The sequence below is a fragment of the Corvus kubaryi genome, unplaced genomic scaffold (assembly GCF_017639235.1).
Source record: "Corvus kubaryi isolate FWS band 111438036 unplaced genomic scaffold, C.kubaryi_AGA036_p1.0 37249, whole genome shotgun sequence".
NCBI classification, from domain to species: domain Eukaryota; kingdom Metazoa; phylum Chordata; class Aves; order Passeriformes; family Corvidae; genus Corvus; species Corvus kubaryi.
Window position 1 is genome coordinate 5804238 of NW_024581072.1, and position 14801 is coordinate 5819038.

At 45.9% G+C, this 14801-nt stretch overlaps 2 protein-coding genes across 2 annotated transcripts in view; one reads left to right on the top strand and one right to left on the bottom strand.

Moving 5' to 3' along the window:
- Positions 1-1419: 1419 nt before the first annotated feature.
- Positions 1420-12944, bottom strand: TSTD2 (thiosulfate sulfurtransferase like domain containing 2). Its single transcript, XM_042023575.1, has 9 exons — positions 12828-12944; positions 12451-12755; positions 11444-11552; positions 9670-9795; positions 7673-7778; positions 6292-6410; positions 5500-5658; positions 4436-4574; positions 1420-3110 (listed from the first exon to the last, which is right to left on the bottom strand). The coding sequence occupies exons 1-9, from the start codon at positions 12927-12929 to the stop codon at positions 2851-2853; spliced, it is 1425 nt and encodes a 474-aa protein (XP_041879509.1). The 5' UTR covers positions 12930-12944; the 3' UTR covers positions 1420-2850.
- Positions 12945-13044: 100 nt separating this feature from the next.
- Positions 13045-14801, top strand: part of NCBP1 (nuclear cap binding protein subunit 1) — a 32059-nt gene continuing 30302 nt past the window's right edge. The window contains exons 1-3 of the mRNA XM_042023574.1: positions 13045-13224; positions 13342-13427; positions 14167-14267. Coding sequence (XP_041879508.1) covers positions 13191-13224; positions 13342-13427; positions 14167-14267 — 221 coding nt within the window. The 5' untranslated portion in view covers positions 13045-13190. The remainder of the gene's footprint in view (positions 13225-13341; positions 13428-14166; positions 14268-14801) is intronic.

A 14801-nucleotide genomic window follows, 5' to 3' on the forward strand; every position in this document is an offset into this window, starting at 1 on the left:
AGAATGTAAATGAATCTTATCCTGGAAAATCCTGGTGGTACTAAGAAACACAGACATGCAAGGAGATGCCGCTGCAGACCAGGAACACGACCATGGGATACTACTACAGCCCTTAAAAAAAAAAAAAGGAGACGAGAAGAACTTTCTCCTATGTTTTACTGTAGCAGCATCCAAATTAACAATGCAGCCCAAAGGTATCTTAAGCTGTCAGGATCATTCCGGGTTCCTTGGCTTAACTCACAGAGCTGTTTTGCTGCAGGATGCATCTGACAGCTGAGGGTGGTGCAGCAGAGACAGGTGGTGCTGAGGCATCAGGCCATGTGGTGAAAGGCTTTAAGCTGTGCAGCAATGGAGCTACAAAATGGTGATACTTAGGAGCAAATGTATCCCTGTTTGGCCCAGCAGCTCTCCAGGAAAAGGGAGGAAAAGCCATCTGACTTTCCCTCCTGTGACTGCAGCATCTGGAAGTCACAGCCCATCCTGAAAATTCTTCCCTTTCCTGGAGCTCATGTGTCTTCTCTCAGGCATTACCACTGAGATGCCTGGATGCCAACACACAGCTTTTCACTTGCCCTTATTTGTATAAATCTGACAAAACTAACCCAGAAAACAGGCTAGAGAGCCCTCATGGGCTAGCTTGCAAGAAGCAGGCTAAGAATGTCTCTTAGACCCCTCTCTGCAGTAGAGGTAACATGGCTTTATGGGACTCCATCTGTACATCTCAAATCCTTCTCCTCCCATGCCTTAGTGCAGCAAGGACCAGAAGAGAGCTCATGGCTCCCCTCTGCCTTTGAGGTAGAATCTCCAGCTGCTGAGGAGCTCTCAGGAGAATTGTACCTTGTAGCCAGGTCTACCATGTAGCAGACTAGCTAGGTTTCAGTGTTTATCTCTGCAGAATTAAGCACCTCCAACATAACACGTGAAGTGTATTTGTGCAGTACTTAAAAAATTATAATGGAAGCACTAAAGGTTATTTATCATAGATGTTTCAGAAGTTTACATATAAAAGATAGTTGTTGCCATCCTGTACTGATAAGTGATACAGCAACAGCATTACAAATTGATTACAGTGTTACAGACCTGCTGATAAGACTGAATTACAATATTGTGTTCTTTTTAGCCTAACACAGGAGGATGCCATCAGTGCTCTAGACCAGACCTGCAAGTAGAGCTTGCATGTTTCTTCACAAATACTCCAGTTCTCAAAACCACACAGGTTAATCAGACTTGTGCTGAAGGTGTCTACTGATGGGACTTCTCCAATTTCTTCTCAAGGACTGGTTGTTCAGAGATTTACTATTAAATACTATCTTAGAAAGATTCCCAAAGGAAATATTCCTAAGCTTCAGGGTTTTGCCTCATTAATGAAATTGTCCTGAGGACAGTTGATTTCATGGTAGCAATACTGGAAGAAAGAAGAAATGTTTGTCATGGGTTTAATGGAACCAATGCCCATGTATTTAAGTTGCTAGTCAAGCCAACAATGAGGCCTTGCTGAATTAATAGCACCATGGGAGAAAGTTACAATCTATATGAAAATAACATATCACTGTTATTAAGCAACTGCAGAAACCTAAAAAACTGTTTTCTTGCTTTTAAAATCATTTGCCAGTAAAAAAACTCCAAACCCAGTGACTTTGATGTCCTAATGACTTACTGTTTAGTTCCCAGAATGACAGTAAAGTTCAAAGACATTTTTCTGTCAAGACACATCTTCCACACTAATAAATCCTTTCTGTACATTCTACAGCATCAGGCACACAAAACAGCACGTGGGGCAGTATTTTAAGCTCATCTGCTGTAGGTCCCTTCAAAGACAATTTCTCCACTGACAGGTGCTGGAAATTGCATAAACATCTTGCAGCTTTTAAAAAACTTAACTCATGTTTAAAAAGCACAAATGCTCCCCAGAACTTGAATTATTTAACGTGGATAAAGGATCTTGCAGTCTTCTCATAGCTGTTGCTGACATTTATGCACACATGCATCACTTCCAGTGCCATGATGCTGGTATTGTGACAGTCTCTGTGCTCCCCTCTTTGTGTGCCTGTTTCAACATGCTTCAAGCTGTCAGGTTTTTTTAGTGCAAGCAGAGCTGAGCCCTGCACATTTCATACACTGACAAGTTGAGGGGAAAAAACAGTTCCCAGGGAGACTGAGCACTGGAAAGAAGACTGGGTTTGCTGTTCATCCTACAGGTCACAACTAGTATGGCTGGGCAAACAGTATCTCTGGACCTTTGCTCCAGCTCCTTATGCTGCCTTCAGCCAGTTCTACAGGAGAGTTAAGTCAGTAATTTCAGGTAACTTTGCCTTGCTTCTCACTGGTATAAAGCAGAAGATTCAGATAGATGGTGTGCATGTGGAATATATCTTCAGGATCTAATCTGGGCACATACCTACACCAAATTAATAAATCTGCTGTTTGCACACCTTACTACAAGCTGTTGAAGCAGATGAATGATCCTTGGAGAGGTCAGACAGGTTGATCTCCATGCAGGAAGAAAAAAATTGAATTGTTCTTAAGTTGCTTCAGTTTCTTTTGAATTGTGAGCAGCTCTGTCATGTTGCAGATACTCTGCTCCAAAATCCCCACAGTAAAGGCCACACTACAAGACTGTACCCAGGGAGAGTAATCCTGTAGTGCTGGTGATGGATTGGGCACTCTGGTAATTTACAGGCAAGTAATGGATGGTTTTGAGGGCATACTCTATGTTTAAAGGCAGCATATGAACAGGACTTTCCAAGCCAACATATTTTCATAATTTCCAAACCTAACTGATTAGCAAATAGAGATCTGGTTACGGAAGCCCTTCACATGAGCACATGCCAGATTAGCCAATTAAACAGCTTAATCTTTCCCTGTGTCCAGCATCCTTGGTGAGACATTTTCAATTGGTACCCTTGGCCGTCTCCTTGTACACTCACATTCCTCCTTAAGTGTCTGTCCTGAAGCCCTTGAAGTCACCTTGAGCTCCTTCTCTTGACAAACAGGACAGCAAGCTGTAAGACCTTTGTTGCAACAACTTGGACACGTCAGGACAAGCTGCCGGCAGTGCTGACTGGAACAAAGTTTATACTGGTCCCACAGCACCCCACAGTATCTGCATGCTGGAGGGAGGAGGAAAATAAAAAGTTAATACCCATACTGGTCTGGCTGTTCCCTTGCAGAGGGCTTGCCAAGGCAGCAGGGGGTTGCCAGCTCTCATTTAAGTGGCTATCGTCTTGCAGGTTTTTAATTCCTGTTTAGCTTGATCTTCTAGAAGCTAGTTCATTTTAAAACACCTTTTTTACCTAAGAGTTTTCTCTCTGGAAAAGAGGAGAGTGCTCACCACTGCTTTCTCTAGTTCTGAACAGACAGATTTAGAGATTCTTGCTGCCAAGAGAAGAAGACATGCAGGTGGCAACTAAGTCAGTACGCAGGAATGTCACCTGCTGGTGAAGGGGATGTTATGGAACTTCCTTCCATCTACAAGCAATGGCTTGTGCAGACAGGGTGCCATTTGCAGTCCTGGTAGAGTCCTTCCAAAACACCACAGGTTTTAACTCCTTTAACTGAAAACTACATCCCAGTTTAGCTGTACCACCAAGAAGGTGGATACCACAGCACTTCCCCTTGAAACTTCCATAGGGATGGCTGTAATGTATCCAGAGTGTGTTCTGTTTCCACAACAAGTTGGGCCCCTTCAAGATGTATAGCGTAATTGCAGAGGAGGAATGGGGGTTATACTTGAAAAGTTACCAACTCAGAGTAAAAACAGCACTGTTTCCTTAGAGCTAGAGCTAAATTCCAGCTACTTCTTGTGCCTGGCAACTGGTAGCAAAGTAAGAGATTACTTAATTTCCAGCAACTGAAGAGCAATCGCAGCCAGAAGATCAGGCAATGTTCTTAACAACTTCAACTAGAGGCCACTGAAATTCTACTGGATATAGAATTTCTTAAGCATGAAAATAACAAAGTGCCATAGAGTATAGTGCCACTACTCTCCCAATACCTGGCAGTCTTTGTTGATATTCTATGAGACTACTGAAGCAGAGGACTGCTGGCAGCAGGAGAACTATTTAAAACTTTGGTCACTTGGCAAACCACAGTCTGATCAGCACTGTGGGCAACAAGCAGGTAGCAACAGCTGTAGTGCTGGACATATGCCTCCATTGGTGCAGATGGCTCCTAAGAGAGCTATTCTGCAGGGAATACTTCCTTCTACTGCCCCAGTTTTAGTGAACTCTTGCTAGTGACCCCCTTTCCTCTCATTTCTGTTTTACGTGTTAAAGCCATAGAGTTGATAGTCATCATGAGAAGTGACAGCGCTACGAGATCAAACCAAGTATGAGGAAGAACTACACAGACCAGTTTGGCTGTCCCTATCCTGCACACCTCTGGAAATGATTACAATAGCTTCCCAGCCTTCTGCACTTACATTATCTAGTCCTACCTGAGATGATATCTTCATTGGAACAAATGGCGTAACGATCATCAAATACAAACAGCTTCCCCCTGTAGAATCCATCTGGAAACTCTTCTAGGTACTTGTGAATTCCACCTTTTAGCTGGTAAACCTCTCTGCACACTGCCTGTTTAAAGCATATTAGCAGAAAAGCTGAAGGAGACCCCAGCAGTGGCGGTGTGCCAGAGTTCCCAAAGCAAATGTTGTAAATGCCAGGGGTCAGTGAAAAGCAGCAGCCTCTCAGTGACCATCAGATGACACCATGTGCAGCCATAGCTCTGGGCAGTGCCACCAGGGAGTACTGGGCAGCTTCATAATGCTGGCTTGTTGGCATGAACCCAACTCTTCATTTAATGTTATACTCAAAAGAAGCTGGTAACCTCCTCACCTGAGGAAGGTTTGCTGCATCACAGATCTAATGCTTTTGAACCCCCATGAGCTGCTGCTTATTATTCTGTTTTTATTTAGTTAGCTGTTAGCAAAAGCAGAATTTCACACGGTTCACATTGATGCAGTGGGAAAAAGAAACCCAAGGTTTAAATCTCTGGAGAACCTTTCTGTTCTGTTCCCTTGATCCTTAAGAGAAGGATCTAGGAGAGGAGTGGGATGGAAAGCACAATTAGAACAATGCACCGTGCTGGATTTAGTTCCACAACACTGGGGAAAGCACTGACTGGCTGATTTTCACCACGCTGAGATGCTCAAGCTGTGCAGTAATGACCACAGAGCATAACCCAGACAGTCTGTGGAAACACTGTGGAGTGTTTTCAAGCCCTCCTATAACAGTCCTACAAATACCTCTTCTCAGGAAATGGGTTATGTAATTATTTTCACTGCTGTGACACTAGTCCACGCAGGTCAGACTGAGCCACATTGAACTATCCAGGTCCTTGACAGACAGCATGAGACAAGCACGTGTCAGAAGCATTTATCTCCCCACCTGCACATTCGGTAGTTTGTGCACAGTAAGAATTCACCAGCAAGACAAAAGACAGGTGCCCTTAAAGCAGCCTCAACCCCCCAGCACTTGTGCCCTCAGAATGACATCTTACCTTGCTCCTGAGGTAAGCAGAGCCTCTTTCACAACGAATCCCTCCGGTGCAGTACATCAGGACACGCTTATCTTTAAAAAGCTCCAGGTTTTCATCTACATAGCTGGGAAAATAGCTGAACTTCCTGATATCTGGAGCCAGACAGCCCTGGAAGTGTCCCTGCAATTACAAGAGATGACCATGCAACTGGTTACAAGCACTGTTACCGGTAAGGTCTGTGCCTCTAACTAGAGAAAGTAACAAAACTTTGGGCCGGAATACTCAGCTCACTGCAGCTGTTTTAGGCAACTCCTCAGCCACATTTATTCATCAAAACATGTTAAAATCTGTAGGAGGATTCTGGACACAGCAAGTCTCCTTGTTGAAACAAAGAAGAAAGAGCTAAGCAGAACTGTCAGAGAGAGGACAAACCACAACAGTGCATGAGAGGTGGTGGTTGTGACAGCAGGATGCCCCTGTTCTTTCTGACAGATGGGACAAGACAAAAAAATGCTGAAAAACATCCCTGCAAATTATGCTACTTCAAACATTCATGCTCATATTGTATGGACCGCTTCATTTTCTTCCTGCCCCACACTGTATAAGCACTTGGCCAGGCAGGCTCCATGCTCAGTTGCTGGGCAGGTCCTCTACTGCTTGTGTCTAATATTCATTACTAAACTGCACTCTGTACACATACGGTCAATCTGGAGTATGTAATCTCTTCTAACAGTAAGGTTACACCCTCACAATTGTAAATACTTCACCCCAGCACCTGTAATACACTGCAAGAAGCAGGCAAGCAGCACTTACTATTTTACTTTCATAGAAGTTCCTACAGTCCAGCAAGATGGTATCGCTTTGTCCTTGACTGGCCTGAGACAAATACTGTTCTACTTCTCTATGAAATTCCTGAGGGGATAAATGGATTCCTTTAACAAAATAAAACAAAACAAAAAGAAAAAAAAAAGAGGGAGGGGAGAAGAGAAGTGAGAAGCAGAACTATGAAACAATGTCACGTATGAGATCACTGATCCAGATTCTCCTCAGATTTCCAAACAAAAATTTTTTGTGATTGTTCACAGACTTTTCATCCCAACTCAATCAGCCAAGTTTATCCATGTTTGGCTTCCTATACGCAAATGACAGAAAACACAACACTGTTCCACATGACAGAAGAAGCAGCGGACAGGTACCTATCTCTATGACCTTTTGTTGCATCCCCCTGGCTACTCTTACAGTTGTAGAAGAGGGAGTGACATGTTCCCTTTGCTCATCTGTCATTACATTTGGAAGTGCAGAAATACAATTTTTAAAATTAAACTCTTCTTGATAACAATGGAAAATTTCCATATACATGTATTATTTTCAGTGCAACTTCAATTTACAAAAAGTTTCTCAGCTTTCAGGGCTTAGGACTTCTAATCTATTGAAAAACTAAAAAGCTCCACCAGCAAAATCCTTTACCTTTTATAAAAAATACCCCTACAAGCAAACTGCCAGAGTAATAGGAACCATCTCCATAAAATGCTGCAAAATAAGAGGAAAAAGGGAAAAAAAGGAAAGAAATACCCAAACATACATCCCCCAAACTACCACAAAATGGGAGCAAAAAAATAACTGTCTTCCAAATCCACAAAAAGATGCTGTAGAAGTTTGGCACCAACAAAACCTCCTGGTGGAAAAAAAAGCCCAAAGCTGCTCTGTTATTTGCTGTTTGCTGTGCTCCTGCTTACCACCTATGTAAGCATCCTTACAGCAAATCCATAGCCAGGAACACCTAATCAGGCATAATCCATACTAAGCAGCTACAGGTAGCACAAAACAAACGCAGTCGCAGTTCATGCAGAACTTGGATCTGCTTAGCGCAGAAGGCAGGAGCATGGCTGTTAGCTCCAAAACAAGTAAAGCCAAGTCAGCAGTCCCTGCAAGGTAACTGCTTCATGTCATCTGAACTCTTCCCACAAAATGGGAAGTTAATTCTAGAGTTTACTGAGGCAGTCACACACTTAGCTAGCCAAAACCTGGGCCAGCAAATTCTCTGCAGCAGTAGCTTTTGACTACTAGATTTCTGTATCTATTTCTCCTGAGTCCTGGCCATTGTGCAAAGGGAAATCTTTTTGATGAAGGTATTTTACTCTTCACTCACCTCTCACTTGGGTGAGAGGCTTTATTTTTCATTACATACACTTACCAGTTTCCTTATAAGACACTATCTTTGGATCAACACCCATAGGTACAATTTCTTTGAATACACCAACGCGAAGGTCTGGGAAACAGTGAGCTCCTCCTGCACTGCTCTAGGAAATCAAACACAAAAACAATTCACTAAAATTTGCCTGGTGTCAAAATTATCCACTCACTTTAATTCTACAGCTCATTAGAATATGAAAACATCTTGGTGGCTGAGGGAAAGAAATGTCTCTCCCGCTGAAATCCACACTCTAAATCCTGAAATTTAGGCAGTGGACCCTTAACACGACCTGGAGAACAGGTGTCTTAAGCCCGATGACTACTCTGCAGGTGAGACAGACAGCATTTGGTTGGAAGTGCAGGGATGTACAACAAATCTTAGCCGGAAATATGTTACTAGTAGTTATCGTGAGAAAGTTGAGGCCCCTACAAAAGCATGCTGATCCTTACAGGAATATTAAATAACCTCCTCCAGTAGTGCATCATGCTGCCACATCTAGGCCCTGCAGTTCTCTTCATCCCTCTGGCACCCGACACAAGCACAGCTGTGCCTCCAGTGGTGACATGAGTGATGAGAACTGCAGTGTTCCTGGGTGTGAAGGAGACGTATGGGAGGTCAGCCAGGCACAAGATTTGTTAACAGTGGAGGCTGGCACCTCCTCCCCCCACCCCCCAACCTCAAGTGTGGGATTTCCTCTTCAGAAGTCCTGGTAAGCCCTGTTTTGGTAGGAACCCCCACTGCAGGCTACAAGGAGTGAGAATTTCTGCAGGGCTGAGCCTCAAACACAGCTTAGGCACCATCAAGAATAAGAACACTCAACGATAAGTGCAGTGCTGTGCAGCACTGTCCAGCTGTTATGGAAATCAGTCTGCCATAACTGTAGTAGCCACTGGATATGTTCATAGCCCCAAGCATGGTCCTCACTCCCCTATCCCATGTCTTCATGGCACAGCAACCTGAACGCCTCACTCACTCAGGTATACAGCATTCAGGAGGAACTGTGAGACAGCAAACACCATAGTCCACTAATGTATGAACACTGATGCCCAGAGAGACCATGCAAGATTGAAGGTTTTGCCAAGGTATCAGGGTAATATTCCATCCCTGTTCTGTTTTTCCATCTACATATGACTGTTACTAACACAATTCCTCTTGAAATTCAGCCAAGCGTAACAGACACTTATAAAACTAGGACTGAATCATCACTGCAGCTCAACACAGAATTTGAGTTTCACAAGTTTCACTAACTTCTTTGATCTGGTTCCCTATGAAAAAATAATAGCACTCCCTGCAAATAAAACTGTGCGGAGAAGAGCTGCTGCCTAAGCAGCAGCTTTCCTCCCTTGCAGCGAAACCAGAACCTGCAGTGGTGGGCAGCCAAAGCCTACCAGAATGCTATGCAGTGCACCAGCCACTGCTGCCCTCACCATGTAAGGACAGCAATCAGTATGTATGCTCCAGCCAGGCACTAACTGGAGTAGGAAGAAACCTCTTGACAGTCCCTGTGTGTCTTCTCTGGAAGGTACCCAATCCATGGAACTGACGGTGCACCTATATGGACACCAAACCATATAGAACCTAAACCAGTAGGCTTCCAGTCAAAGACCTCAAATCAGGATGAAGAGGACAGTGTGGAAAAACTTTGCTGGGTTAAGCACATGTTGTGATACCTGCTCAGTCTGGAATAAATGCTTGTTGCAGAATGGTGGAGCTTAAGTACACTCCCTCGCTCACCTGTACTGGGGGACTTTGCAGCTGCACCCATAGCTGCCAAAGCTTGTAAGAGCTGCTATCACTGCTCATGGAAACTGCTAATTCTGGTAAAACCCAGCAAAGATACCTAAACAAGGTATGGTTAAGATCCATTTACTTAGGTAAGTGCTGAGAGAGCAGAACTGCTAAGGCAGAAGTAATACTGTCAAGAAGGAATGTACTTATTTCTTGAAAATTAAATTACCTGCATTAACAATGTCTATGTAAAAATTATTTTTTCATACCTTGAAATCCTCTTGACACAAAATGTTTTTGAACAGAGGCTGGGAAAGCATAACTTTAATGTAGAGACTGGTAGCTACTTTGCTTCCACCAACTGTCCCATTAATCCCTTCTGAAGCAACTCGTACCTAGAAGGCAAGAGGAGAAGCTGGGGCTGAACCTTAGTTACAGCAAAACAGATCACAGTGAAATTGGCAAAATATGACTGGGTGACAAAAGGCAGGCACAGGAGTATGTTCAGAAAAGAGACTACTTAATAAGGAAGGAAAATATGGTTATACTGAAGTTGAACATAAAGACAGTAAACAGAAAAAAAACCCCCAACAACCCCGTAATGACTTCTGAGCCATTTCAAAGGATCACATCAGGACAGTCAGAAGAGTCCACGCAATAAACAGAAAAATGCTGTATAAATAGAGAAATTGCTGTCTGCAAATCCTGCAGTCAGCATTACAATTCCCACTGGAAGTTGCCTCAGAAAGAACAATAGGCTTGTGCCCCATGACTCACACAGCTAAAAAAGAGAATGTGAATATGCATAACATCATATCTAATATTAAATTTAAGATGAGTCATTTTATCTCCAGCACTGACAAATGAACAAAAGCTCTGAAGGAGGGGGGCAGGGGGAGAAGGGAGAAAGATTGAATATAAGAAGCAAGGAAAAAACAAACTGGTTGGGAAGGTAAATGCTGTACCTGTCTTGGAAATGACATGAAAAAAAGGAAAGAAAAGAAACTCGAAAAAAATACTAACCACCAGGCAAGATAGCTGAGCAGAAAAAGCAGTGAACCCATCCGTTTCACACCCAGACCTGTGCTGATGTACCACTAGCAAGAGTAGCAAGAAGCTACTCAGGAAGACAAGTCACAGATAAAAGGAGCCTCCAACTCCAAGTTGCCCTCCTTCTCCCCACAGACAGTGTAGGAACATCAACTTTGCAAGGCTAAAATTCACCTTCTCCCACAGCCTCCAGAGGCCACCTACACAAGCAACTCACATCCTTGGTCTAGCCTGCCAGGAATGAACAGACTGTGCAGAAATGAGAACTGCTATGCTGTGGCGTGGTCTAAGGTGTTGGTTGCTCTCACCTAATTCCCGACAGTATGGATTACAGCATGGTGTAGCCATTGTGACTGGGAGACCACTGTGCACTGAGGAGGGAGGATACAGGTAACCAGTGAGTGGAGCAGGCACAGACCCATGCAATTCCTCCAGCTTGGCCCTCAGGCTGTGTTGTGCTGCTCATGCCCTTTAGCCACAGGATACACCCAGCCTGCTACTGCTAACTGAGACACCTGCATGCAGCTCCCTGCTGACACCAGTGATTAAGCCACTTTTGTCTCCTTGCCTTTATCTAAAAGTGCATCACGAATTTCTCATGTGAATATCCTTTCTGTTTGACAGCAGGAGTGATAAAAAGACTCATTTTCCTGTTTCCATGTGTAACAGTGATGGAAATGGGGTAACCCTTGCAAGGACAGGGTCTGCACAGTGTCTTGTCTGTGAGGCTCACTCGATGCCACACAACTGAGGGTTCCCTGCACCAAAAGGGATTTAAGATGATGTGTAGTTTTTTTTCTTTGTTGTGTTAGGTCTTAAATACAATTCTAAAAGATACTTTATGGAGTCTGAATGCCTCTCTTAACGGAATCATAACAGACTAGCACCTTCTGGTGCAAAACACACCTCGTTCTCCACATACCCCATCATCCTGCACTAAATAAAGATGTGGGGATTTTTCCTTAAGAATAAAACCATTGCTTAAAACCTTACCTTGCCAGTGAGATGTAGATGCTGACACAAAGCCTTTTGCCAAGCACAGAGCTTCTCTGGATCTTTCACCTCACAGTAACAGTAATAGAGAAGTACTTCTCCCACCTGGCTGCCCATAGCATGGCAAAGATAAGCAAACAGAAAACAGATGTTAAGAAAGAACAAAATTATACTATTAGCAGTAACCATTCAAAAAACAGACAATTTTCTTCTGGCAGACGTGGAGGAAAAAAACCCACAAACAAACAAACTTTAGACAAATTAGCACTGCTGGGTTTGATTTATTTCAAACAGAAGGAATATTAACTAAAGAAAGCTCCCACACTTCCAGTTCTCAGGACTGGTTACAAAATGAACTCTTCTGTGCTGCATGGGACATCACTGCCAGTAGCCTACCATGTGCTTTCCTCACACACAGGACACAAGAATTGCCGACTTTTGTGCACACAAGCATCCCATTAAATGCTCACTTTTCCACAGTGGCATTTGAAACCTCAAGCACTTACGCTATCTAAATTTAAAAAGTCAAAACTTTTTGTGAGATAGCGTGTTCCTGCATTCTGTGCATCACAGGCCGAACTCTCTCCTAGTCAGAAACATTTTTGTGTAACTACTTCATAACTAAACGAGCCCTTAAGGAACCAGAACGAGCAGCAGAAAAGAACCTGTGCAGAGCACAACCTGCTGTTCTCTTTTCTGTTATGGTCTTTCCTTACAGATCCAAGCTGTCAAGCAACACACCCATACAGGCCTGCTTTAACAGCATGGGATGATGTAACTCGGACAGTTCAATCCACCATTAAAAACTGCAGTGCATCTAAGTCTTTATATAAAAGATACCCAAAGAATCAGAAGAGCTAGAGGAATATTGGAGAAGACTCTTCTGTACCTTAAAAGTGTCGCTTGACTGAATCTCATAAGAAATACTACTGGCAGATGATCATGTAAAACGTGAGCAGCCAAATACCCCAGTCCTGGACCTTCAGAGCGGCGAGGGGCTTCCTTACCTTGTCAGATCATCATGGCTAACGTGGCTTGTGTCCGGGAGCGCCCAGGAGATCTCCGGGTTGCTGCAGGAGTGCCCGCTCGGCCGGGCCGCGCTGCCCGCGGGGCTGCCCCCGGCCTCCGCCGGCGCCGCACCGAGCCCTGCCTGCCGCCCGACGTCTCCGGAGTGGTGCAGAGCCACGTGCCTGTGGATGCCGGGCAGCTCCTCGAACGCCTGCCGGCAGCACCGCCACCGCACGCCCTCTCCGCCGCCGGGACACCGCGACGCGGCCGGCACCTCCTTGGCTTTGACGAACAGGGAAAAGGCCTGGAACGCACCGCAAGCGTCCGCGTTACCGAGGTTACCGCGCTCCCCGGCCCAGGCCCGGCCCCGACCCACCTTCCTGCGGGCGGCCGCGCGCTGCTTCCTGCCCGCCGCGGCCCCCTCGGCGCTGCCCCGCGGCGAGCCCGGCCCGGGCGGCGCCGCCTCGCCCGGCACCATCTCCGCCTCTCCGCCGGCAAGCGCCCGCTCTCCCCCTCCTCCACTTCCTCCTCCTCCCTGCCCCGGAAGCGCTCGTGTTCCGCAGGGAAGCGGGCGGGAGACACCGGGCCCGCCCCGGAAACAGCGCGGCCGCGGGCGGGGAGGGAGTGCGCTTGCTCGGCCCGCGCGAGGTGTCTCGGCCCGGCGCTTCCCGGAGCTCCCCATCGCTCCTCACCGTTCCTCACCTCTTCTCCCGACCGCTCCTCCGCGCCGCTCCCCGCCATGTCGCGGCGGCGGCACAGCGACGACAGCGATGGTGAGCCCCGCGTCCCCCCCGAGGTGGCCCGGCAGGGAGGGTGGATTGGGCGGGATGGAGGAGCGGCAGGGTTTCTCCGGCGTCGGTAACGCTGTGTTCGGTGTGTTGTTGGAGCAGGGCAGCCCCACAAGAGGCGGAGGACGTCCGAGCCGTCGGAGATCGAGGAGAGGCTCGAGTCACTCATCTGCAGGGTGGGAGAGAAGGTAGGCGGGCCGGCGGCTCGGGAGAGTTAAAGCCTTGTTTCCCTCCGCCCCCTCCTCTTCCCCTGTGCGGTGTGGGAGCACTTCGTCTGTAGTAGCGACCCACAGAGAAAATACTTGTTTTATGAAATAGATGGAAAGTTGCCCGTTTTTGCAAAGCCACGTGCTGTGGCGGGCAAGTGCTTAAATCGTAGCGTGGCGTTTCCCCGTCAGCGATAAACGGCCGGAGAATAGTTACCATTGTATCTAAAGATGGTGTTGCTGATTGTCGTCTGCGAAGGGCGTGTAGGAATTAACTGGTCTGCCTGTGGCACAGGTTTCCAGTCCCGACAGAACTGGGGGCTAATGGAGGAGGGGGTGGAAGAACAAAAGATTACGGTGTTCCGAAAATCAGGGTGTTTTGCTTCGTGCTGTGCTGTTAATCAATGCTCGGCCGCGTTACTGGGATGCTCCTGAGGTGATATCAGATCTTGCATCCCTGGGGAGCGCTGGAGTTCCTAGCAGGGGAGAGCTTGGCGGTCAGGGGAGCTTGGCGGTCGGGTGCAGCTGTTCTGAGGAGTAGCTGCTCCTCTCAGGCAAGCGAGAACAGATCTTCGCTGCTGATGGAACTGGATTGTTGCCCTGAAAAAAGAGGGGACATGAAAAAGGATACTCTGGCCCAACTTCATTATCTTACATGTGAGAGTCAGGCTAGTTCATTTTGCCTGTTGATGATGAATCGGTTTTTTATATTTTTTTTTAGAGTAATTCATCTTTGGAGAGCAACCTGGAGGGCCTAGCTGGTGTTTTGGAAGCTGATCTGCCAAATTACAAAAGCAAGATACTGAGAATACTGTGTACTGTGTACGTATGGAGGAGGTCTGGGAATATGGGACATGCTTTCTTTGTGCAAAAGTTTAAGTGTTTAAGGTAGTCTGAAGGCCATGAATAGCTTTAGTTCCTGATTGCTGTCTTAGCATGGAGTTTGTCTTACTACAAATGAAAGGAATAAAGGAATAAGCTCATTACGTACTGGGTGTAATTCCAGGAAAATACCTCTTTACATTGCTTTGACTTGAAATATGTACAGAGGCTCAAAGCAGGTAGAAGAAACGTCAGAACTGGTGTGCAGCAGTTGTGGGAGCACAGCAGGGCTGGGCAAAATCCTGTTCCCACATGAAATGCTTAACACCACCAAAATTATTGGCTGCTAACAATTACCTGCATTATCTGTGATGTTTTCTCACTGCTTTCTCTTCCCTGGCAATGATGTGCTCGTGTCTTTGTAAGCCCATTTGCTAGAGGAGGGCAACTGGGAACATGAAGAGCAGAAACCAGGCTCTCTGGTGGCTGATAGCACTCCTTCCTCTCCCTCACAAAGTGCTGGAGCAGAGGTGC

Bases quoted from the DNA above. Each gene is read 5' to 3' on its own strand.
- TSTD2 (XM_042023575.1), bottom strand. From the start codon at position 12,929: ATGGTGCCGGGCGAGGCGGCGCCGCCCGGGCCGGGCTCGCCGCGGGGC. The intron at 9,796-11,443 runs GTAAGGTTTTAA...CTTGCCTTCTAG, and splicing joins ATCTACATCTCACTGGCAAG to GTACGAGTTGCTTCAGAAGG. The intron at 7,779-9,669 runs GTATGAAAAAAT...TTGATTTCCTAG, and splicing joins TGTGTCAAGAGGATTTCAAG to AGCAGTGCAGGAGGAGCTCA.